Source organism: Kwoniella mangroviensis (assembly GCF_000507465.2).
Source record: "Kwoniella mangroviensis CBS 8507 chromosome 1 map unlocalized Ctg01, whole genome shotgun sequence".
Taxonomy (NCBI): Eukaryota; Fungi; Basidiomycota; class Tremellomycetes; order Tremellales; family Cryptococcaceae; genus Kwoniella; species Kwoniella mangrovensis.
Window position 1 is genome coordinate 7,662,111 of NW_027062533.1, and position 23,953 is coordinate 7,686,063.

Here is a 23,953-nt window from a genome sequence, read left to right on the forward strand (position 1 = left end):
CGAATCTAATAGTCTTCTAATTCTCCCTGATCTCCACACCTTCCGTCTTCTCTACTAGCTCTTCCACCTTCTCAGCTTCTTCTTTCACCACATCGTCACCCTCGATCACTTTGACTTCGCCTTCTCCCTCTTCCATTTGAGCATCTTTTGGTGGTTCTTCTTCGTCATCTCCACCTTCGACTTTGTATAGGTACCCTTCAATCCACCCTGATACTTCCTCTTTACCCTCTCCAGCAAATATCGATTCGGCAAATGCATCTCGTTTGTTAGCGTTTGTTTGCTAAGAAAGCATATATCATCAGTACGACTCGTAGCATATTGTCGGGTTAGTGGGCTCACCTTGAGTAATAGTAATCCGCCTCCTTGTTCTTGTGATAATTCTACCAAAGCTTTGACGCAGGCTACGTGGTTATTCGATACTGCCCAGTGAAGGGGTGGTGATCCAGCTTCGTTCGTGCGCGATAAGAGTTCTTTAGGTACCAGAGGAAGGAGATAGTTCAAAACATCTGAGAGGACATGGGGTCAGCAAATCGACCAATTTCCCCTACTCAACCTCATAACTTCTCACACAGATGATCACTGAATACTCACCGATGTGACCATTTCCACAACACATATGCAACACCGTATTCCCCCTCTCATCCTTCGCTTCAGCTAATGGTCCAGCTCCGAACTTCTCTACAAACTCCTTCAACTCGTCCACTTCGCCATACCGAGCGGACAGTAAGACTTCTTCGATATCCTCGGTCACGGGCGTTGCCTTTGACATGGTGCGTTTCTTTAGGGGTTGACAACTGGGAAGTGTTGACAATGGACTGGAAATGGGCCCAAAAAACTGGGTTGTACGAGAGCAGCAAAGAGGACTGTTGGCTTGAGCTCTGATTTCAACTTTCAACTTTTCGATGAAAACGTGGTCGGGTGGCAAATGTTGAGTCACGTGACACAGCAGCGGCGGTTGACTGGATGGCCGTTCCTTACTTGGCCCATCGTCCATACACTGGAAGTTACATCGAAGATCGTCAAGTTACTCGCAGGACATATTACCATCTTCAACTGCCCATCCGTACTCGTACCACTGAAAATATATATTTTATAACGAATCATGACAGCAAGTCAGTAGTCCCATCAGTATGGCAAGAGGAACAACCAAAGCGACCAAGCAATCTCCTTCCGCAAGTAATAGCGGCAACATCCTATCTTTTTTCTCCAAAACACCTACTCCCCGTCGGACATCCAGCGCGTCCAAGAACGGACTTTCCGAGAAAGAGACAGTTGAAGATATCAAGCCTTTAGTGAAGGATAGAAAGGGGAAGGGAAAAGCGACCTCACTTGTGGGATCAATCGAAGATCCAGTCGTCATCAGCGATGATGAAGATATCTTACCGGTTTCACCACCCAGTCCAATCAGTAGGAAACGGAAATTGTCCCATATATCTCCCGGAGCTGGTCCTTCTTCTTTGAGAGCTATCGATTCCTCCAAACCACCTCCGTTCCCTGGATACCCAGACTTTAAACCACCGACTACATGGCCTGAGGTCATTAATGTAGGAGACATGCATAATATCGAGCACGAAGACGAAGAGGATGATATACCTCCTTCGGATGAGGATCATAATCGGAATCAAGATCCGGAAGATGGCGATGATGCCGAGAATGATGACTCAGGCTTAGATATGGACGTGGAACCAACAGATCTGGATTTACCTGACCCGATCGAACCTGAAACACCACAGGTTGCAACACTCAGTAAACAGTTTAAGGAGCGTGATCTAGGGATGAACATTGATATGACGGAAGAGTGGGAAGAACCTGAAGACGAAGGTATGGGAATGGAAGAGGATGGCGAAGGGGATGACGAAGCTAGTGTTATTTCTGAGCCCATCAATAGAGGAAGAGGTAAGAAAGGTCTATCAGGAGGGAAGATTTCGGAATGTCCGATTTGTGGGAAATCGTTGAAAGGGCAGGTTAATACGGTAAGCTCTATTGTGCTGTGAGGATATTCGTCAGCTTATAATTTCGTTTCCCTAGGTTGCACAGCATCATATCAATTCTTGTCTTGATACATCATCATCATCGCCCAGGTCTTCAAAGAAGTCTCGTCCGATATCCTCATATGCCTCCTTCTCGACTGAACCTTCACTCTCACCCGAACCTGAAGTACCCACTAAAGGACCAAATGCATTTTCAGTGCTTATGAGTGGACACAAGGAGCGAGATCAATGGAAAGATGCGGAAGCGGACCTGAAGAGGGATGGTAAGCGATTTGTGGGAAGGAGGAAGGCCCCCTTTTATAAGGTATGTCCAGCTTTGCCGGGGTCCCCGGTTTGACCTTCATAACTGATTACATTTGGCATCAGGTCATGACTGGAATGCCTGTGGCTGTCGATGCATTCAGGTATGGTGCGATACCGAAAGTCACTGCGTACCTCTTGACGTATGTCATTGTGTCCATATCCGTGATAAGTCACAGAGCTAACAGCAATCATTGTTATAGACACGCTCACTCGGATCATTATACCAATTTATCAAAGAGCTGGACACATGGTCCAATATACTGCTCCGAGACAACCGCGAACCTGATTGTACATATGTTGGGTGTGGAACCTAAATGGGTGGTAAGTCAGCTACAGATAGCAGTTAAAGACTTATTGCATGAAGCTGACTACTTCTGTAGCATGGTTTACCTGATGATGTACCCTTCGAGATGCCAAATACCGGTGGTGTCACGGTAACACCCATGGAGGCGAACCATTGTAAGCTGACAGCTACGCCTTACTGATCGAACAAGCTAACCCAAAATAACAGGTCCTGGATCCTCTATATTCCTTTTCGAAGGGCCACAGACTGTCAATGCTGGCGATTCAGGCTTCAGATCACCCTACGTGGGAAGCAAGAAGGTATTCCGGTATTTGCATTGTGGAGATTTCAGAGCGTAGGTTTCTGCTTCTGGTCTAACACGCTGTGTATCAAGCTGACTCGGTCGTATCGCAGATGCCCAAAAATGGTCCTTCACCCCGCGATAGCAAGAGCACCCATTCACACCTGCTATCTCGATACGACCTACCTAAACCCCAAATATTGTTTCCCACCTCAACCGCAAGTGATCAACGCGTGTGCGTCCTTAGCTCGGAATATGGTGGTCGGAATGTCAGCGAATGCACCTGACTTCCAAGCTTTGCAACCGAAAGTATATATAAAAGCGGAAGAAGGAGAAGAGATCAAACCTGATCCCTCAGAGTTGGCCGAAAGATCAAAAGCTATGATGGCTGGATGGCTGGTTAAGAAGGAGGATGGTGATGTGAAGGAGGAATTAAAAGATATCCATGATGTCAAACCGAAGGGGCGTACGCTGGTGGTCATGGGAACGTATTCCATAGGGAAAGAGAGGATCGTCAAAGGTTAGCTGCCAATCCAATCAGAAATCGACGATTATAGCTGATATCTTGATCAGCGGTCGCGAAAGCCTTAGGAACTACCATATATTGCGACCCGCGGAAGAAAGGAATACTGCTTTGTCAGACCGATCCGGAGCTGCATGCTATGCTGAGTACTGATCCTATATCGGTAAGTCTAAAAACACTCTTATGGATATGACTTCTAACGCTGATTTAAATATTATCTATACAGTCTCAAGTCCACCTTTTACCACTCGGAAACATCCAGCTCGATCGTATGCAACCTTATCTCGCTCGACTTCACCCTCATTTCGACCGAGTACTAGCATTTAGACCTACCGGATGGACGTATACCCCGCCGGCAGGTACGGATATGTTACCTGATGTCAATACTGTCATCAAGCGTGATCAGGCTAGATGGTTCAGTGAGAAGGACTTGAAGGAGATGAGAGGGAGTTGTAGGACTTTCCAATTGTTTGGTGGGCCTTATCATTCTAAGCTGATTGGTGGTCTATGCTGATTGACTTACCTGAATATAGGCGTACCATACTCTGAACATTCAAGTTTCACGGAATTAACATGTTTCGCCTTATCGATCCCCGGACCGGATCTGAAGATGATAGCTACTGTCAATGTAGGAAATGAGAAGAGTAGAGCTAAAATGAAGAAATGGTATGTGATTTGACTCTGTTTGGTGGTTCAGCTGGATCCATAGCATGGTTCATTTCCACATTCGAATAGACAGCTGACTTATCTTTTTTCGCATTGTGATCGTTAGGTTCGAGAAGTGGGCAGCTGAAAAGTCACGTAGGAAAGATAAAGGGTTGCCTGCGATAGTCGATTATCGTGATGAGACTTTTGTAAGTGATTGTGATCAGCCTTTACCTTTACATATCACCTTGTGCTGATGAGATACACGTATCGTAGTGGTAATGCTTCCATGAATTATACGAGATTATGTCTGTTGTACTGTATTGTATTGTATCTTTACTAGGTCATTCCATTTGTACAATCAGACAATGCATTGAATACTGGAAAGATGAGAAACTGGTAGTTAGCCCAAGTGCAACCCTCCTGTATCGGATAGACAGCTCGGTGAGACCATTGATACAATGCATCCAATCATGCAGCGATTGATTGCATGGACGCCCATCATCAGTCGCCACTGCCACCCGAAGTCGAGAAAGTCGAGTGGAGGAGGAGGATGACCGACTACTGACTCAGCATCACACATATCACATCACATCAGGCTTAACACCTGATCACATCTCTTGTTCGGTCTCAGTCGTACATCATACTCTGTCAGACAAGCATCAGGTTGAGCAGGTGAATCATAATCATATTACAAAGTACATATCCATCGCAATGTCAATGTTAGATCGTCTTCGAATGCGAAGAGCGTCCTTTTCCCCGACTCCATCGACCTCATCTGCATCATCATCTACCACCTCTTCGCCTGTACCACCAGCCGCATCGTACTTCCCACCTCCAGGAAGGATCCCACCAGCATATGAGAATCCAGATAAGAACGGTGTGAATTGGCTGTTCGCTTTACCTGATGAATTGCTGGAAAGGGTCTTTGTGGGGTTGGATCGGATAACGCTCAGTAGATGTTTTAGAGTGAGTCGGTTATCTACAAGCTGTATGCTACACTTGATCATCTTTTATATTTTCAGTATAACCAAGTGTTCCAATAGTCTGCTTTTATGGATAGATGATATACGAGGTGCTAAGTACGATTTGCTAATTGATTTTGACAACTTATATAGGTTTGTAAACGACTCAACGAGATTCTCTCATCGTCCATCCCCATCTCACTCACATACACCTTACAATGTAATTCTCTCAAACTGAATCCTAATGCCTTATTACCTCAATCGTCTAATACCAACCATATACCACCCTCTAAGGCGGTTCTACTTTCGACGCTAAGAGAGAGATTAACGAGATTCAAGAATTTTCAAGCTCGATCTTCGAATTCGATAAAGTTTCAAGAAAGTGAAGGAAGGTTGTATGAGTACCTCGAAGGGGTGCTGTTGAGGAATGTCCCGCCGGTGCAGTTTATCGGACCTAGGGAGGCGGGGAGGGAGGTGGCGGTTTATGAGTTGAGTAAAGGAGATGATTGGGAGGATATCAATGTGAAAGAAGAGAAAAAGGATAAATCGAATACTGAAGAACAAGGAGGCGATGAGGAAGAGGAAGTTGTCGAAGAGTACGAAGAAGATCAATTGGTTAATGATATTAGGAAAACACACAAGTTCGATTTTGATATGCAGGATTTCGCGGTTGATCCTGGACAAGATCTGTTCGTGGTCGCTGAAGTAAGGTGAGTTGAAGAAGCACTTTTTTGCTCTTAGTTTCTCTGACATGAGGGCAGAATATCAGTCCTTGATCAAAGAGACTGTATGTCCTTCACCTCCTGGAGATATTGTATTGATGTATCTGCAATTTCAGACACCCTTCACCCCGAAACTACACTCTCCATATCCATCTTTTAACACTATCGACATTCCAACCCCATCCCAAAGCTGCTCAACCAGTACTCGAATGGCCCGGACCACTCCACGCGAGGATCGCTTCGCTAGGGTTCCAAATCTGCGATGATGGATTGTTCGTATTGAGGAATAACAATAGTGGGGCGAAAGATCATTTGGTAGGATGGCAGTGGACTACAGGAAGATTGGCTGTGGTGAGCTTGCCTTTCACTTGGCTGATGCTGCCCTTGAAACGAACGTCTCTCTTCTTTGACCTCCCTTGTACCATTACACGGGAACACCTGCTCACTTACATCCTCTCTACCCATAGACGCTCAAACCGCCAGCAGTATCGACCTTCGAATCGTTCATCCTACTCACTCCGACCTCATTCCTCGTCCCATCAGTCAGAACACGCCTACGGCCCGATTCCTTGATCCAAGATGACCTGGCCGACGCTCGAGATCTAGTATTCACACATCATCTATACATATATGCTTTCCCACCATTCTCATCCACGACAAATTGCCCTACTACCTCCACTGCGTCCGAAGGAACAAACTCGAATGAACCTGCTCCACCCCACACACCTACTCAAATAGCTATCATCGACTTACCGGAATTCGTCATTGACCTAGACGAGAACCTCCCTCCACCAAGATTGACAATCAGAACGGATCCACCCCCTCGACATACATTCCCAACCCACCCTCCTGAGAATATACAGCAGTTTGTCCCTGATCCCGAAAGTGGGATAATCATAATCGAATTTTACTGTCAACCTCTCGCTGCCGCTCCTCATAACCATCCACACTTCGTTATGTTCTCTCTCAAGAAGACTTTCTTGGCGTACTTGCCTGCTCCCACCAGTCCGCTATTGCTTCAGGCGTTTCCCCGGCCTGCACCGGTTGTTCGATGGGAGTCGATAGCGCCGAAAGTTAGGTTGATTGGACCGGATGAACCTGAACCTTGTGAGTGAAGTCGAGTCCTTGGATGCTCCCTCATCTCGCTGTTTGTCTTGCCATGAGACTAACTTATCATGCTACACATATCATGAATTGCGCGCTAATGAACCTTTGTATCTGTGCGTCTCCATAGCCTGGGTGTGCTACGTCTACGGCTCACGATACGTCGTACCCTACCCGCACGCTTCTGAATCGTCTACCACTGTTAGACTATACGATTTCGACCCGATGAGAGTAAGACAGGAAATCTATTCTAGGCGGAATGAAGGTTTCGTTGGGAGTTTACCGACTTCACCGAGAGGTATAGTACAGAGATTGATGTTTGGTTTGTCTACAACCTCGTCTGCATCCAACACGTCGAGTACACCTCCGACTGCTAGTGCAAACGAAAAGGGGGGTTCGCCATCTAAGCGAAAGTCATTAGATGGAAGTCAGAGTCAGAGATATGATGGGGATAGAGATGGTATCGTTCTGGTCTCTGAGGAAACGGTCTTGAAGAAGAAATTACCCTTGAAATATGAGATTAAGACTGGTAGGGAATTACCGTTCGTGTATTCGGAAAAGAGATATATGAATAGAGAGATTGATACGGTTGTTATGGATGGGGAGAGATTGGTCTTGTTTGATGTGAGTCTAAGGTATCTTATTGGCTTGGGGGTCATACAGTCAATGCTGATAGTGTTTTGTATCTGTCAGTACACCGATGATAAAGAATTTATGGAAATTTTGGATTTTTAGGTGATGCCATGTGCGGTTTGAGGTTTCCAGCATTATTAGTATTCGTCATTACTTATCATATCGTGTAGCTTTGAATACTGTAGAGTATCATGCACAGGGATACAAATGTCTTGTACAATGCTATTTCATCCGATCTATCAAGATGAAACAAATGAAACCTCCCAAATGATACAACGTCAGATATTGATTATACGTCGTCTCATATTATACAACCCATCTTGACATACTCTACTCCCTCTGCATTCCCAGTCTTACCAAATTTCCAAAATGTCTTGTCATCCAATATACTCATACCGCACTTTTCGTAAAACCTCTTCTGACTGACTCTAGCGTCGAAATGAAATAATATCCTGTCTTCATGGTATCTAGTTTTGAGTATCTGGATAGCGTAAGCGAGAAGGTGTCGACCTATCCCTTTGGATTGGTATGAAGGGTGAATAGCGAACTTGTGAAGTTGGATATGTACCGGAGCATCTATAGAGGGATCATCGTATCGTTGGTTGGCTAATGTTAAAACCCCTATCAAATCTGATATTTGATCCTCGTCCTTAGCCTCGATACCAGCCTCGATTGAAGGTGTCAATTGATGAGGATTGAGGAAAGCACCCAAGTGAATAGTGTCTTCCTCGAAGTCGTACTCTGGTATCAACTGATCATCTATCGATATAGACGGCCATAATACTTTATGACGAAGGTGGATCGTCTGTTCAGGTGAAATGGGTTTGAAATCTAGCTGGGAGGTGAGAACCCTCGTTCTGGGATAGGTCCTGAGGTCGTTGGATGAATATGAAGAGGCTGTCTGAGGAAAGTTGTCGGCCGCAGACATGATTGGGTCTCTTGGTTGATACCTTGTGCGCTACCAGTGAGCAAGACTACATTACATACATATCCCCATCTTCTTCTTTCCTCGAGGACATCTCTATCTTTTTATTTCGTGGTGTGTGTCACGTGACTCCCTTTCGTATCGTGCCTGGATTGTCATCCTGCTGTTTGACGCGTCTGTGGGTGTCGGGTTGATGTAATCTGACATCCACTTCAATGATTTTTGGATATTTCGTCTTTGATTTTGTGGATTCTCCATTCAATTCGTCTCGGTACACTGTTAACGGCTTCGGCTATCGTCTCTACCTTCTCGTCCTACAGGGCTTGGCTTGATATCACTCTGACATAGGAAGATATACTGTCTACTGAGCACGCAAGGGTTATTCAGTATCTGTCACGATGGACGTCGATGACCATCACAGTCAGCTTAGGTACCCTGTCGTCCATGGGTACAGGATAGGAGAGGAGATTGGTGGAGGAGGATTCTCAAAGTGAGCTCTCTCTCTATCTCTACTGATGTATCATGTCATACCACCTTGCCATCTACATGCTAATGTTCGTGATGATTTGTAGGGTGTTCCGAGCAATAGACGACTCCCAAGGTAGAGTAGCAGCCTGTAAAGTTATCAACCTGTTCATCTCCCCTACGCTGGGCTACGGCACACCCAACGTCAAAGAACTACAAAAGGAAGTACAGGTCCACAAAGCACTGAAGAACGACTATATCCTGCAGTTCATACATTCCGAGGTGGTCGAGAAGGATAAAGAGAGGATGGGCTGGGTACCGGGCCTATACATGGTTCTGGAGTTGGCAGTGGGAGGGGATCTTTTCGATAAGATAGGTGAGTACTGATCTCAATACAATTGTCGCGATAATGTGAGACTGACGACGAGTACTTGCTTGATATATAGCTCCAGATTATGGTGTTCCAGAAGACTTGGCCAAATTCTATTTCTCCCAATTAGTCTCAGGAATGGTATGTATCTTTATCTCCTTAAAATCACGTCAGCTCCGCTGAACTTGCTGATGGTCGTCTGCATAGGAATACATCCACGACAAAGGGATAGCTCACCGTGATCTCAAACCTGAGAACTTACTCTTAGCCGCCAACGGTAATTTGAAGATATCAGATTTCGGTTTATGTGCGGTATTCAAGCATAAAGGCAAGACTAGGTTGTTAAGTGGAAGATGTGGTAGTTTACCTTATGTCGCTCCTGAGGTATGTACGATCCTCAGCTGTTTTCCAAACATAATGATGCAGCGGGACTAACTGGATTTATTGCTGACAATGGGTACTCTTGTAGCTCGGTAATCCAGCTGGAACGGGTTATCATGCTGAACCGGTTGATATTTGGGGTATGGGTGTTGTGCTGTATACTTTGTTGGTAGGAAGTGAGTCTGATACCTCTCAGACGCACACTTCGAGAAGTACATCAAAAAGAGGAGGCACTTGTCTCGAGCTGATGTATTGATACTCAGATACCCCTTGGGATGAACCTTCCGATGCCTCACCTGAATTCTGCGCGTATCGTACGGGAGAATTGCTGCAGTATGATCCATGGACAAGGATACGAGGTCAGGCGAGGGGTAAGCTGGCCACGAATTTGTATCTCAGGCTGCGTAGCTGATTTATGACTTTACGAATTTCAGCCATATTGCTGGCGATGTTAACGATAGATCCTAGTCAGAGGATCACGATGGAAGGTATCAAATCACATCCATGGTGTATGACGTGAGTTATCGATCTCCACTGAGAGAAGCAACTGCAGCTTATATGGTACATCAACAGACCGAGTCAGCTTCGACGCGAACAGATACCTGAAGCTCTCACGCAGGGTATGAAACAGGCAGGAATGATGACAGTAGTAGATCCGGTGTTCAATAGCACCGCTTCTCAGGCTTATGCTGCCAGGTGAGCTCACCCCTCCTCTACTCTTGTCTGATATTGCCGCGTGAAACTGACAAGATTTGTGGTCGTCATATAGTCAAAGGATGAAGAATGAGAGTCAATGGGGAAGTCAATTCAATCAGCAGGAATCGCAGTTTATGAGGGGGACAGGTAACATAGTGAGTCGTTCTTGCGCTATCAAGTATATCTGCATCTCCCCTTTTTCTCTTTGTGCACTTGGTCATCCGAAAGATCCCATTTATATAATAAACATCACTCAACACGCTCTGACTTGAGCGTTGATTCGTTCTATGTGCACTTGGTCATCCGAACGATCCCATTTATATAATAAACATCACTCAACACGCTCTGACTTGAGCGTTGATTTCTGCTATACCTTGTAACATTGAATACTGAATCAAATTTCTGATCGATAGACACAATCCGGTACTTATAACACCATAACAACCCGGTTCTGGCTCCGTCTACCTCTCTCACAAGCGTTCGACGTCTTACTCGCTTACTTCAGACAAGAATTAGGCGAAGGAAACGTCCAGCCCTCGTCTGATAGGACTTATCTCAGAGTGATGAAGCCTGCTGGAGCCAAGACGATACAGGGGAGGATAGTTTTCGAATCTAGCGACGAGTTCAGTCAGGGTGGAGATACGCTGGTGGTAATGCATAGACAGAAGGTAAGTATGACCGGAGTATGACCGAAATTTGGAACAACGAAACACCCCAGTGTGCACAGGAATATGCTGATGCTATGGTGTTTCAGGGCTCGATACTCCAGTGGAAGGTGTTTTGGTGGTCTGTAGCTAGGAGTCAGCTGCTTGAACCGTACGTGATCGTAGGGGATCAAGTGTGATAGGGAACGAACCAAATAATACAGTACTTCGTGCCGAAGCATTTCATAATTAACCATACTTTAATGTACGAACGCGTCTCTTTCCTCACATGTAATCTAGGATGACTTGCATATATATACATTCTGCATAATTATACTCACAGACGACTGATGTATTGTATATTCTTATCCAACAAGACAAGCTGTTCTAAAGTCACTCTTTTTGTGCGAGGATGCAATATAAGGATCACTCAAGAGTTTCACATCTCAGTGTGGCATCGTTAGCTCTGTGAGCCTAAGTGACGTATTTGGAGCTGTGGGGGTCCATGGACACACGAAGGAGAAGGCTGCTTTCCATTGTGCGCGACCCCTTGGTCGTTGGCTCCTTGTGTCGCCGGGACGATTCAGATTGTAAAGCACATGCCATGTTATGTTGTGTGCTTCAGATCAGATTGCTGTCAGATCGGTCTGACCTGGGTGTACTCCGAAAATAGATTCAGGGAGAAGAAGTACTTGAGTAAAGTACATCGAACGATATATATCGGTATCCGTACTTCTCGATTCACCTTACCCATTTTAGATCCATTTCCTCGACTTACTTCGATGCCTTTGGTTTCGCAAAATGATAACGACAGCAAAATCATCAGCCGCAACAAGCCAAGACTCTCACGCAGTTAATGAACGGCAGCCGTTATATACGAATTCATCTGAATTCGCCACTTCGCAAAATACGAATGAATTCCCAAATAACCCACACGCTCGGAATGGGAAGAAATGCGCAAGACTGAGAGAGCGTAGTCGATATGTGGATGAATTCCGCAATGCTTGTCCTGGCAGAGCTGGTGAGTCGATTTAAGAATGATTATTTCAATTACGAGCAAAAACCACTTCGAGATTGAGCCGAATTTGTTAGTCAGGACTTGACGAACAGAATAGTAATTCAGTATGGACTGTATTATATGATGGTGATGCAACGCCATGCTCCAAGCAGCTCAAGTGATGAATGCCTTAGTCTATCTGAGCACTTGTCATATTTTAGCTGTCAGTAAGCGACTTCATTTCGATTATAGATAAGATATCCATCCGTCATAAATATAGCGATAGTAAATATATAATCTATAACATAACCAACTCCTAGATGTACGATAGTCCATCCACCTTGCCAGGAAGTGAGTCTAGTAAACTTCCAATACGTATCTTTCTTCCTCCTTCAATTCCTCGATATACTCCTCAGCCTTCTTCCTGTCCATACCCGTGTCAGTCAAACTGCCAACAAGAGCTTCAAACACATCGGGTACAGGCCAAGTAGGTCCACAGAGGTAGAAGTAAGCCGCATCTGAATCTTTACCAAGTAAGAGTTTGGATAACATCTTCTTGTCGGCTGACATCTTGTGTTGGATATATGTCTTCGAGTCTGAATCTCGAGAGAATGCCAGACCCGCATGAGAGATGATTCCACTGGCGATGTAAGCTTCGATCTCTTCTCCGTAGAGGTATTCCTGAGATCGGTATCGAGAACCAAAGTAGTAGATGAGAGGACCGACTTCGATTCCTTGGGTTCGTTGCCATGCTCTGTGTTGCATGAAAGCTCGGAAGGGAGCGGCACTATAGTGAACAATTATGAGTAACGTGTCTCTATGTAATTGAGAAGGTGCGATGACTCACCCAGTACCGAGACCAGCCATGATGATAGGTTGCTTGTTGTCAGGAGGTAATTTCATGACGGATGGTTTGATGGATACAGTCACTTTAGCACCTGGAGCAAGAGCGGCGAGGTATCGAGTACATTGACCGAACCGAGGAGAGCCTATACAAGCATCAAATTTATCAGTTAATGCTGCTCATGTTCACAGGGAGGAACAGGTTGACTCACCCTTGTGATCCTTCCAATCAACCGTGACAATCAATAATTCAACCTTGTCACCCACAGCCTTTTGACTGGAAGCGATGGAATAATGTCTAGGTTTGATCTCAGGTATCATACCGATCAAATCTGCGATAGATGGTCGAGCAGTCTTGTATCTGAACAAAACATCGGCAAAGGTAACAGTCTCTTTCTCAGCCATCTTTTGGAAGAGCTCATTACCTTCCGGAGCAGAGATGAACTTGAGAGCCATCGCGTCGGCTTTGGCCTTGGCGGTCTTGGACAGAGCAGCATAGAACGCTTTACCGGGTCTACCGAACAGGTCAACATTCTGTTGTAAGAGTTGGAAGATGGTTCGGGTTTCGTTGGTACCTGCTTTGAGAGGGTTGGAGAAGGTGACTAGGTCGTCGGGGTTGAGGCCATACCATGAGCAGAAATCCAATACTTCTTCGGTGTCATTCCATCCATGGATACCGATAGCTTCTCCAATCTCATATTTCAAGCCTGTACCAGCGGTATCAAGTTCCAAATGGAATACATTTCGATCGTAGCTAGCAGGAGTCAATCTCCTGTTTTCGGAAACGGTAACGAGGAAAGTTTCGTCGGCCATCGAAGGTCTCAATCCGTTGATGCCGGGGAGGTTCTTGGATTCGTCCGAATCAACCACTTTGGCTTCGGGGACAGCGAAGGCTTCTCTGAAGAAGAGATGTCTAGCTGCCAATTCCCAAGAGGCAGTCAAAGGTTGGTCATCAGAGTGAACATCGACAATACCAGCTGTAGCGGGGAGAGCGTCCCATTCCCAAGTAGACTTGAGTTTCTCGGTTTTACCTTCTTCCAATTCGGGTACTTCCCATCCGGATGGGTGTAACTCAGTAAGAGCAGCTTGAGCAGCTTCGACATCGTCCCGGTTGAGTTGATGGGAGTGGAAGGCGTCGAGCACTTTCCAAACGCCAGCGGAGAGTTTTTGGGTACCAGTGTATAATAAAAGGAAGGCGACCTGCTCTTGGATGGGAAGGACGGGAGAAGCGGTCAAGTCGAGTAGGAAAACTCGGAGGTTCTTGGATTTGATAGTGGAGATCTCGGATCGAGTAAGTTTAACAGCTACTTCTTCTTCGGACCATGGCAGCTCGAGAACAACGATGGAGCCATCTTTAGCAGATGAGAGAACATCGGTCGATTTGAGAACGTTCGCATCGTTGACCCAAGTAACATCAGAGGCTTGATCGACGGTCAAGTTATCGGTGACTGAACCGGAAGGAGCGAGTGAGAGTACCGACTTGACACCTCGAGCAGCGGACGAACCGAATTGCGCAAGTCGTGTTTCGAGCGAAGGAGAAGAGAGGAACAAGTGAGAGAGTAGCTGAGGAAGAGGTGAAAGAGGAGAAGTGTAGAAGGAGATGACCTTTCCGGGGAGAGCAGCTTCCTTAGCAGGTAAGAGATCGGCAGCTGAGGTGGCGACAACTGATTTGACAGTTGGAAGTACAACCTTGCTTGATCCGGAAGCTGAGTATAGAGCAGACAAGGTAAGAGCCTTGAGAGCTTCAGCATCAGCTTTGGAAGATCCTACGACTGATACAGTCTTTCTTTCAGCTCCTTCCGAAGATGTAAGGGCGCTGAAGACTTGTTCGGGGGATGGGTTGAGAGTCTTGAACTCGAACAAGGTAGATCCAGCGGGTAAGTTGTCGTAAAGATCTTGAGCGAGTTTGCCGACAGGAACAACGTATACAGAAGAAGCTGAGAGATCGAAGGATTTTGTCGAAGGGATGGAAGCATCCGAAGAGGAAGGGAAGGTGTAGGAGGTGATTTCTCTACTGGACGCAGCGGACGATACTACCTGAATGACCTTTCTGGCTTCCGATCCGTATAATTTGGATGTGGTTTCCAACAAACCGTTTCCTGAAGATGAGAAGACAACTTCCCAGTCTTCGGGAATGGAAAGGAGATCCTTCAAGACACCGGATGAGTAAAGGCCATCTTGGAATTCTAATGATTCGTTGACAATAGTGGTAGAGAGGTGTACTACCACATCTCCTTCGATCCTTTCGAGGGATGATAAGAGATAAGGCAATGTCTTGATAGTAGCGAACACTGAGAATTTACCAGATGATTTCTTGGAGTAACCAGCTAATTCCAAACCAGCACCTTCTCGAGTCTGCAATTCGTGGATCTTCTTGCTTGAGAATTCAGATAATCTAGCTCCGAAGCCCACTTGAGTGGCATCATCGTATACCCAAACCGATTCAGAGTGTTTGACAGCAAAGGCTTCTAGGACGTCTACGGCTGAAGCATACACTATTGATCCAGCTTTGGTGTGGGGGGTAGGTAGAGATGAAGCGATGAGGTGGGAGTAGTATCCTGAATCTGTTGGCGAAGGAGTAGGATCAGGTAAGGCCGAATCGACGAGAGCTTTGTGGACCGCAGCGGCGTCTGGAGATTTACCACCTGCCTCGGACACGGCAGTAGAGGTAGCAGAGTAAGGGGTTGAGGATCCATCAGCATCGAGGTTGAGCCCAGCATCGTTTTTGATGTTGGCGATCTGAGATTTTTTGGTGGGGACACCGGGAGGCGAGGTGAGGGATGAGGTTATAGCGACCGGGGCCATGATGAGTGAGAATGAAACAGAATGGAAAGTCGAAAGAAAAGAAAGTGATGATATCGCTCAGATGAGCTTTTACAAGATGAGAGGAGCAAGAGAGAAAGTAGTGGCCAAACAGGATGGTGGATATATATAACACGGTGCAGTAAGTTGAGCCAGAAAAAAAAAAAAGATGGACCTGTGTATTCCGATTATCGGTCAAATGGGTGGTGAGGTGATCAGGGACAAAGATCAAAAAATCCAAATTCATTCCAGATAACTGTGGATAACTGTGGGGCACTAACGAATCATCCCACCACCATCATTGATCACGCAATCAACCGAAAGACTGCAAATTCGGAAAAAACGGAGGTCACGTGAATGTCAAAGGTGTGGTATTCCTGCAGGTCGGAGACCACCGCGCCTGTCACGCAGAGACAGGCGGGCTCGAATGATGTGGCATTGAAAAAGCATCCACGTGCTGCCTATCAGTCTTTGGTCCGTCGAGACAAGAGATGCTTGCTACAATTAGATGAAAAGTCAAAAGTCGAGACAGATGCTACAAAGACAGCACCAGTCGATTCAACAACTTTAGCAGCTCGACCTAGACTACATCGCATTCTCCACCATCTCTGTCCCCTATATCGAGCGCCCTATACCCATTCTTCAAAATGGCGCCAAATCTTCACAATCTTCTGTCCTCTTTGCGCTCGCCAATCTTCCAAACCCTTTCCAACCCTACCTCGTCGCGGATGGGAACGAAATACCTTCGACGTCGTCTACGAGGTCCATCAATCGCATCATACTATCCCCAGCTAACCAACCCATTCCCATCGATATCGGCGCTCAACAGGACGCACCCTTCCAACCCATTCGCGGGATGGCAGGGGAATCCTCTACCTTCTAGTTTGACGACGACGAATTCGGGTAAGGTGATCATGGAGAACCCGGTGTGGAAGAATGAAGGGAACATGCTGCGTAATTCGGAATTGGTAGATGAAGGTTTTGAGGAGGTGACGAGGAAGAGAGGATTGGGCTGGTTGGCTGATGGTAATGAGGTGAAGAGGGCTGAAAGAGTGAGGATGAGGAAAGCAGCAGGTAAAGGTCCTCCCAAGAAGGGTAAGTCCTTGCTCTACCTCTCTGGAACCCTTTCTGGGATCATCCTGTCATTCGTGACGGAATATTGGCTCACTTGATAACAAAATCTGCAGGTCAAGGAAGAAGATCTCAGATGAAGAAGAAATAGGTACGAGACGGAGGAGGTCGGGGCAGTTCATAGACGACATGTGAGTGTACCACCGCTATCTCGATGATCACAGCTGATGCGGTATCTTGAACTCACAGGGATATCCCGACATCATCACATGCATCATCGTCACACAGACATGATATCAAATCATGCCTCCTTTGTCTTTGTTCTATTTCATATATCCTATCAGACCTGACTTACATCGTCATCCCCCTCACATGATGCGTCTCAGTCAAGTTCACCCGCTCAAAGGATAGTAAACCGTAGCTTCTTCGGGGATCTTTTCAACCAGAAGTCTTTAAGACTAAACAACCCTGATGCCGATTCACGAGCTGATCATACAGAAGACATACTAATCTACTTTCATTCCCTTTTTCCCCTGTCATAAACGTCCATCATCCTCCGCATCATAGCCGCTTGTTGACCTAACCCATCATTGCTTGTTCTGACCATGTTAGTCACTGAGACCAACGATTCCGGTGTTGAAGTCACTTACCACGACACAGACCTTAACAGCTACAACACCAGCTCACCAGCCAGTTTTACCCCAGGTCCAACAAAACCATTACACCTCCGACTCAATCTCGATACCACTCTACCTCCTGAAAGTAGGGTATCCCCATTCTTCCAAACTTTACCCGAAGTCAACGCACCCTACAGTGTGACTATAGATGCTGACACCTTACAGGCGGAATATCGATACGCTATCGAGAGGGATCCAGAGTTATCAAATGTAAATTTCACGTCTGCCATTTTTAACAGTGACATCAAATTGGATATCTCTTCACCTTCTACAACGTTCAATCAAGGTAGAATTCGTGGATCTGCAATGACAAGTGAGGTTCCCTACTTCCAGGTTGTACGATCTATCAATATCGCCGATCTCGTAAAAAAATAAGGGACCACTCATCAAAAACGACATATTGTCTAAAATGAACTCTATGATCTTACATGTCCGACCTTCATCAGATACTCAATGGGCAGGTGAAAGTTCGAATGGATTCCATATAACTCCCACTTACAAGAAACATCCCACGCCGTATATATGCATCAACAAGTCATTGGAAAATTGGAATCCGGTCCATTACACCTCTCAGAGTCGGGATGAGACTGAAGTAGTGGATATATCATTGTTGGACAATACAGCTCATGATGAGATGGACATGGAAGTGGTGGATGCTCTTCTAGAAAAAGGATTTGATGGTGGTCAAGTAACGTCGAATAGCAGTTTGAAATTTGTCGTTCGTTGATTCTCAACTATAAGTAGATTAAAGGAGGAAAAAGTCGGCTCAACTCTCATCGCTTTCAATAGAAGGAAATGCGTGGAACAACATATGCATATCACACCTTTATGTCGTCTAAGAACGCTATAAGGCTTATATGCCTGTGTGCTTCGGGACAGAAGTCCAACTTACTTGTTGACCTACCTATGATACATGCATCGCCATACCCCTAAAAATAGGTATGTCAAAATACTGAAAAGACAAGTACAGAAGAAATCGACTGTTTTGACTGTGGTGATCCTTTGTTCTCTCACTAACTGGCCTTCGACTGGTGCATCTTTGCCTTCTTCCAACGATGCCACCTTATACTGTATGAAACAGTGCATAAGCAGTGTCAAGGGATAAAGTTGGAGCGAAACATCCATTCCAACTTCTGACTGCGCGCAAAATGTGAACAACGGATTGAAGCCTACTCATGACTGGTCTGGAAAGGTATAAATACTGTACTATTGTAGTCTGCCCACTCACTCTTTTTCTTTCTTTCCTCATAACTATCTGCATGGTTAAACATACTGTAAACCATTCAGCATCATATTTAAACCTAATTATGGCAGACGCTCAATCCCTGGCATTATCCGATGGTAGCTTTGGGGGATACTCCCCCTCCACTGCACCTTTACCCCCACGATGCATCATCTTTCGCAGATACCATCGATCCCGTGGAATCAGCTCGGCCATCTTTCGAATCTTCGACCGGAACCGCAGGGAACAATCTGGAGAAAGTCCTCTACAGAATTTCTCTTTCCGAAACCGCCGATCCCGAGTACAGAAAGTCTCTGAAGAGATTAGCAGATCACTTCAGAGGATTGCCTACTCTCCGTAACAGATATTCAGTAATTATCAATTCATTCGTTCTGGAATCGAAATATGAAGAAGCGAAAGCGAAGGGATATAACTCTGCTAACCGTTCAGAGGCGATACTTGATGATAGAACTAAACTCGATATATCTCCTTGGCTAGGGAATATTCCAGGAAAGTTCAACTTCGTGGATAACCCACAAGAGAAATCAAAGGTCAATATGATATCCGCGATCATGGTCCCTCGATCATTCAGTCTAAGAAGTATGGTAGAAGATCAAAGCGAGATTGTCAAATTGATCAAAAGCGATTCTCTGGCCCAAATGCAATCAATCGAATTACAAATCGATCCCGGGTCGAATTCATGGGTTGGCAAGTCCATTTCCACTGAGTCGTTCAAGACTCAAGTCGCTCGAGATCAGAAAGGCGAGCTGAATAGGAACATGGTGGTAATGACTCAATCGGATGATGATTCGAATCGCTTTACCGCCCAGGGGGATCAAGTGAACAATGCAGACTCACAAATTCGCGTGTGTATCGGATCTACCAAGGCTAATTCCCCAACGGCCAAAGCTCAATTCGATACTGCCATTGGGACTGAGGTGAAGACTGTCGACACAGATGTCGCACTTCGGATTGATCTCACTCGAGAGTTGAGATAGGGATGACGCCGTCCATGGCTTGGTATAGTGGAGGATTCGTCAATGCTTCTTTTAGAGCTTGATGAAGTCTCGTACCGACTTCTCCCTTTGTTGATGATCATACTTTTCTTCCCACGATGCGTATGCATAACGCTGTTAGCATGATCATGAGTGCCAGCAAGTACGTTTCGCAGCTGAGGAGATCCGATCACGAAACAGACTTTGTCCTTCTGGCTTTACCGCCTCACCGGTTAAAGCAAAATGTACTGGCAACCGAGATGACGGTTCATCTGTCAGTCTGTTTCCCCTCTTTGTTCCAAAATAACCTCTCAAGGGCGATTGTCTGCCCACGCGCGCATTTGCATGGGACATCATATCCAGAGACCTTGCTTCACGCAACTCCATTGACCATTCAATCTCACAAAGCGAGAATGAAGCAATGGCAGAAACGATCTACGACGCAGCTTCGGTGCGTTGTTACGACCTATCATCCATAATGGCTTGGTGAAATAGACCATGACGGAGCATGCACCTCTCCTATTCGCTGAAGGATGTCGCCAACAGGTAACTGACACGGCAACCACAAGCCTTGTAGCTGCTATGACAAGGGATACAGTACAGTGATGTGCCACTTTTCAGCAAAGATCAGAACTTGCCAGAAGAACTTACGAGAAGAACAAAGGATAGCCTCCTCGGATATGTGTATTTGGGTGGCCGCTGAGACCGATCTATCGTATATAATAGATGTATATGCAGTGTCGATCCCTGACCAACTTCAACTCTCGTAAATCAGTCACCCGAATACGAACGCACCAAAATGTCCACAGATAGTGACCCTTCATCCTCGTCCGACGAACGTAGCGACTTCGAGACCTCTCAAAGAGACTCGGAGATCTCTGTGACATTTCGAGAGAAGGATAGTCATGATATCATCCCGTACTGGGAACTTCCACCCGTGTCAAAGTCTTTTAAAATGACTATCGAGAACAGCACGGACCTGGCAGGGTTAGACGGCAAGACCAGGACCAAACAGAAATCTATGAAACATCCTCATCCACCTTACGAGTTCGACTGTACTGTCAACGGCCTGGATGGCATTGGTATTTGCGAAGTAAACGATGAATCGGAGCTATACGACGAAGAAATTCCCAATCCTACCTTACAACAGATAATTGATCAAGCTGCTCTCGCCAAAGTAAAGATGTTTAGTGTAAATATACAGCCTACGCAGTGCCAATGGCCTCAGCAGAGCTTGAGGAAAGGTTCAACTTGGGGAAGCTTATCCGTCCAACTAGGTGATGATGGTCGTTTTGAAGGTCAGGGGAAAGAAGTATATCGAGATGCCCAGATGACATTTATCGCTGGTTCCGCCAAGGTATTTCCAGCTTACAAGAACGAAGAATCAGAGATCAATCGTACCCTTGTTGATATCTTCAAAGGTCAAAACGTACCATTGCTATTCGCTTCCACCATCAAGTTGAGCGGTCGATGCTGGGAAGATTAGGCACCGATCCAGAGCGTAGTATCATCAATTATAGGTTTTGAAATATGAACTTCCGTACTCTATAAGCTGTTCCATACGCTCTTCCTCGCCATGGTGATTGCATCCAGCTACAAGTGAGAATATCCTGAGACTACGATTGTCGGCTGTTACCTATATGTTTGTCTTTCACGTTCTGTCCTTCCATCTACGGCCATAGAACCTATAAAACGCCCCATCCCGTCCGCTCTGGGCAGCTGAAGCTGGGTATCGCTCGGTTAGTACCAAGGTGGGGGACCACTTGGGAATCCCGGGTGCTGTAGTTTTTCAATGATCCAACTTTTTGGTGTGTTCATCATTGGATTGGACCATTGAGTGATGAGTGTCTCTTCTTCATTGAGATGCGACGAGTATAAGGCCCATCCAGTCTCAGCACGAAAGATGATCGTATAGTTTGTCATTAAAAGGCAAGAGTGAAAAGCTACACAGCAGAGGTGGTGACTGTGCGGCAAAGCTTCGGATAAATTTGTGCCAGCATTCCTCCACTTTATAACTTTTTTTCGGTCAGTGAAATTGTCCTGAAGATTCCTCCTGTAGCATGATTGTTTATGCTTCTACACACATAGATAAGATAAGACTCTTGCTTCACCTTGCTAGCTGATGCTGAGGTCCTCTACCAGACTAGTGCTCGCTACCAGATCTACCCTTGTTAGATCCCCATATCGAGCGTCTATCAAGCGATTTCTCAAGATGTCCGTTCCTTCTTCATCATCCTCTCAACCCTTCGGAGCACTTGCCGCATTCATGAGACCACCCCAGCACATCGGTATGCAGACCTTGGATAGGAGTGCCTTTCAACGAGATGTACCTGTCATCTCGATAGCTATAGAAGCATCCAAGGTGGGAAAGATCAGATCCAATCTCGCGTTAAGAGGGTAAGTCAAATAATATCCCATAATAAGCGGATCCAGAGAACTGATCGATCTGGTGAAATAGACAAGTCTTGGACCTTCCTAAAGTGAAGCCGATAGTAGAATCCCAAAATAGTGAGAAAGGTATAAGATGGATACGATTACATGTCTCTCGAGAGGAAGATATACCGTCCGAAACTAGGGAGTTGATCGATAGGGAAACATTGGGTCTGAGGAAAGAGAACGTGCAGCTAGGATATGACAATTGGAACACATGTGAGTAGTCTACATATACTCACAAAGATGATCCGAAATAGAGACGGTGTAGCTGATGATGTTTTATATGTGCGTGATCACAGCCGAGATACTATGTGCTGTGTTACCAACCACCAAATCGGATGATATCCCTTCATCATTCACTTCCACTGGTCATATAGCGCATATGAACTTGCGTGAAGAGTGGTTACCTTATAGGTACCTTATCGGTCAAGTCATACTGGATGTCAGTCAGCTAATTCACGTTCTCCACGGTCGATACTTCAGCTGACAATGCTTAGTAGAAAAATCCCGGTTTACGAACAGTCGTAAATAAGTTAGATACGATACATGCTCAGTATAGGTATTTTGACATGGAGGTTATAGCAGGCGATAAAGATTATATAACCACTCTGGTCAGTTCGACTCAGTCAATCAACGCTATCTGGCCTTACTCCAAACTTGTTCGTTCTGACTGAGGCTAATCAATGACTGGCAATCCCGTAGAACGAATCGAATTGTACATTCACTTTTGATTTCTCACGAGTCTACTGGAACTCCCGTCTGCATCACGAGCACGAACGATTGATCGACCTGTTCAAGCCCAACTCGTTAGTAGCGGATGTGATGGCGGGAGTAGGACCGTTCGCTGTACCTGCCGCCAAAAGGGGAAGTTACGTATTGGGCAATGATTTAAATCCGGAGAGTGTCAAGTGGATGAGGGAGAACAGGATTAAAAACCATGTGAGTGCGATTTAATCGTATTGTATACATATCGTATGAATCACTGGATTGATCATGTATCGATCAGATGGTCGAGCTTGACTAGCTGACACGTTAACTATCCATAGGTCGAGAACAACCTTCGTATATTCGAACAGGACGGATCCGAATTCATACGCACCATCGCATTGGAAGTATGGCGCAATCCATTCAAGGCTAGTGCTCCAGCACCATCCAAGAGGAAACAGAGGGAAGAGCGTAAAAAGCGTGAAGCAGCTATTTTAGAATCCAAGAAGAAAGCTCAACAAGAACAAGAACAAGAACAAGAGGGGAAACCTATCCAAAGTGCAATATCAAATGCTGTTAGCAGTATAGCTGAGACGTTAGGTGTTACCACTCTGACCAATTCTCATCCTCCTCAAGTTGAAGAAGAACAGAAATTGCCTGAACCACCTAAGATCATACAGCATTTCATTATGAACCTACCTGACTCGGCATTGACATTCTTGCATTCCTATCAAGGTTGTTTTTTACCGTTATTGAACGAAGAAGATTTCGTAGCGAAATACGGTATGGACGGAGGAAAATTGACGGATGAGGAATTACCGATGGTTCACGTCTATGGTTTCACGAAGGAGATGGAGTTGGATAAAGCACAAGAGGATATACTAAAAGTGAGTCAGCAGTCATGTCACTACAAGAAATAGCTAATTTATGATTGATGTCTTCTGTTGCGTCTTCAGCGAGCAAGTGATGATCTTCGTCATCCATTATCGACATCCACTCAAGATTATAATCTCCATCATGTGAGATCGGTAGCTCCTAGTAAGGATATGTATTGCTTGTCATTCAGATTACCTAGACAAGTAGCTTTCAACTCAGTGTAAATTTCATACAATGCACCGATATCAATTTGCATTATTCATAGGTAGATAGTGATATTTAATATTCGACATGCTATTTATACAGATATAAACATCATTGAGAACGGGATCTGAACGATCAAAAGAGAAAAACGAAACATTTTGGATAATCTAACCTTCC

At 45.4% G+C, this 23,953-nt stretch overlaps 12 protein-coding genes and 1 non-coding gene across 13 annotated transcripts; 10 read left to right on the forward strand and 3 right to left on the reverse strand.

Annotated features, from left to right (window-relative positions):
* Window positions 1-16: 16 nt before the first annotated feature.
* On the reverse strand, window positions 17-769 carry I203_102881 (uncharacterized protein; the record flags this gene model as incomplete). The annotated part of the gene is made up of 3 exons (XM_019147158.1): window positions 17-280; window positions 340-506; window positions 592-769. The coding sequence occupies 3 exons, from the start codon at window positions 767-769 to the stop codon at window positions 17-19; spliced, it is 609 nt and encodes a 202-aa protein (XP_019003708.1).
* Window positions 770-1,130: 361 nt separating this feature from the next.
* Window positions 1,131-4,303, forward strand: I203_102882 (uncharacterized protein; the record flags this gene model as incomplete). The annotated part of the gene is made up of 11 exons (XM_019147159.1): window positions 1,131-1,973; window positions 2,029-2,295; window positions 2,358-2,434; window positions 2,495-2,615; window positions 2,675-2,753; window positions 2,806-2,932; window positions 2,992-3,398; window positions 3,452-3,564; window positions 3,628-3,874; window positions 3,935-4,067; window positions 4,174-4,303. 11 exons carry the CDS (start codon window positions 1,131-1,133, stop codon window positions 4,301-4,303), a joined length of 2,544 nt encoding a protein of 847 aa, XP_019003709.1.
* Window positions 4,304-4,760: 457 nt separating this feature from the next.
* Window positions 4,761-7,572, forward strand: I203_102883 (uncharacterized protein; the record flags this gene model as incomplete). The annotated part of the gene is made up of 6 exons (XM_019147160.1): window positions 4,761-5,015; window positions 5,165-5,721; window positions 5,850-6,084; window positions 6,201-6,840; window positions 6,968-7,461; window positions 7,531-7,572. The coding sequence occupies 6 exons, from the start codon at window positions 4,761-4,763 to the stop codon at window positions 7,570-7,572; spliced, it is 2,223 nt and encodes a 740-aa protein (XP_019003710.1).
* Window positions 7,573-7,771: 199 nt separating this feature from the next.
* Window positions 7,772-8,398, reverse strand: I203_102884 (uncharacterized protein; the record flags this gene model as incomplete). The annotated part of the gene is made up of 1 exon (XM_019147161.1): window positions 7,772-8,398. The coding sequence occupies one exon, from the start codon at window positions 8,396-8,398 to the stop codon at window positions 7,772-7,774; it is 627 nt and encodes a 208-aa protein (XP_019003711.1).
* A 395-nt stretch (window positions 8,399-8,793) lies between these two features.
* On the forward strand, window positions 8,794-11,151 carry I203_102885 (uncharacterized protein; the record flags this gene model as incomplete). The annotated part of the gene is made up of 11 exons (XM_019147162.2): window positions 8,794-8,885; window positions 8,968-9,236; window positions 9,307-9,371; window positions 9,438-9,614; window positions 9,700-9,787; window positions 9,875-9,982; window positions 10,046-10,127; window positions 10,185-10,307; window positions 10,381-10,462; window positions 10,721-10,975; window positions 11,062-11,151. 11 exons carry the CDS (start codon window positions 8,794-8,796, stop codon window positions 11,149-11,151), a joined length of 1,431 nt encoding a protein of 476 aa, XP_019003712.2.
* A 1,154-nt stretch (window positions 11,152-12,305) lies between these two features.
* I203_102886 (uncharacterized protein) lies at window positions 12,306-15,596 on the reverse strand (the record flags this gene model as incomplete). The annotated part of the gene is made up of 3 exons (XM_019147163.1): window positions 12,306-12,735; window positions 12,796-12,937; window positions 13,004-15,596. The coding sequence occupies 3 exons, from the start codon at window positions 15,594-15,596 to the stop codon at window positions 12,306-12,308; spliced, it is 3,165 nt and encodes a 1,054-aa protein (XP_019003713.1).
* Window positions 15,597-16,240: 644 nt separating this feature from the next.
* Window positions 16,241-16,815, forward strand: I203_102887 (mitochondrial 37S ribosomal mS33 domain-containing protein; the record flags this gene model as incomplete). The annotated part of the gene is made up of 2 exons (XM_019147164.1): window positions 16,241-16,688; window positions 16,781-16,815. The coding sequence occupies 2 exons, from the start codon at window positions 16,241-16,243 to the stop codon at window positions 16,813-16,815; spliced, it is 483 nt and encodes a 160-aa protein (XP_019003714.1).
* Window positions 16,816-17,269: 454 nt separating this feature from the next.
* On the forward strand, window positions 17,270-17,716 carry I203_102888 (uncharacterized protein; the record flags this gene model as incomplete). Its single annotated transcript, XM_019147165.1, has 1 exon — window positions 17,270-17,716. One exon carries the CDS (start codon window positions 17,270-17,272, stop codon window positions 17,714-17,716), a length of 447 nt encoding a protein of 148 aa, XP_019003715.1.
* Window positions 17,717-17,750: 34 nt separating this feature from the next.
* Window positions 17,751-18,068, forward strand: I203_102889 (uncharacterized protein; the record flags this gene model as incomplete). The annotated part of the gene is made up of 1 exon (XM_065517201.1): window positions 17,751-18,068. One exon carries the CDS (start codon window positions 17,751-17,753, stop codon window positions 18,066-18,068), a length of 318 nt encoding a protein of 105 aa, XP_065374019.1.
* A 611-nt stretch (window positions 18,069-18,679) lies between these two features.
* On the forward strand, window positions 18,680-19,561 carry I203_102890 (uncharacterized protein; the record flags this gene model as incomplete). The annotated part of the gene is made up of 1 exon (XM_019147166.1): window positions 18,680-19,561. One exon carries the CDS (start codon window positions 18,680-18,682, stop codon window positions 19,559-19,561), a length of 882 nt encoding a protein of 293 aa, XP_019003716.1.
* Window positions 19,562-20,357: 796 nt separating this feature from the next.
* Window positions 20,358-21,044, forward strand: I203_102891 (uncharacterized protein; the record flags this gene model as incomplete). The annotated part of the gene is made up of 1 exon (XM_019147167.1): window positions 20,358-21,044. One exon carries the CDS (start codon window positions 20,358-20,360, stop codon window positions 21,042-21,044), a length of 687 nt encoding a protein of 228 aa, XP_019003717.1.
* Window positions 21,045-21,229: 185 nt separating this feature from the next.
* Window positions 21,230-21,345, forward strand: I203_102892. Its single transcript, XR_002021893.2, has one exon. It is a non-coding gene; the product is annotated as a 5S ribosomal RNA (ribosomal RNA).
* Window positions 21,346-21,770: 425 nt separating this feature from the next.
* I203_102893 (uncharacterized protein) lies at window positions 21,771-23,796 on the forward strand (the record flags this gene model as incomplete). Its single annotated transcript, XM_019147168.1, has 8 exons — window positions 21,771-21,955; window positions 22,017-22,207; window positions 22,291-22,433; window positions 22,492-22,602; window positions 22,694-22,930; window positions 23,038-23,176; window positions 23,285-23,583; window positions 23,653-23,796. The coding sequence occupies 8 exons, from the start codon at window positions 21,771-21,773 to the stop codon at window positions 23,794-23,796; spliced, it is 1,449 nt and encodes a 482-aa protein (XP_019003718.1).
* Window positions 23,797-23,953: the final 157 nt, after the last annotated feature.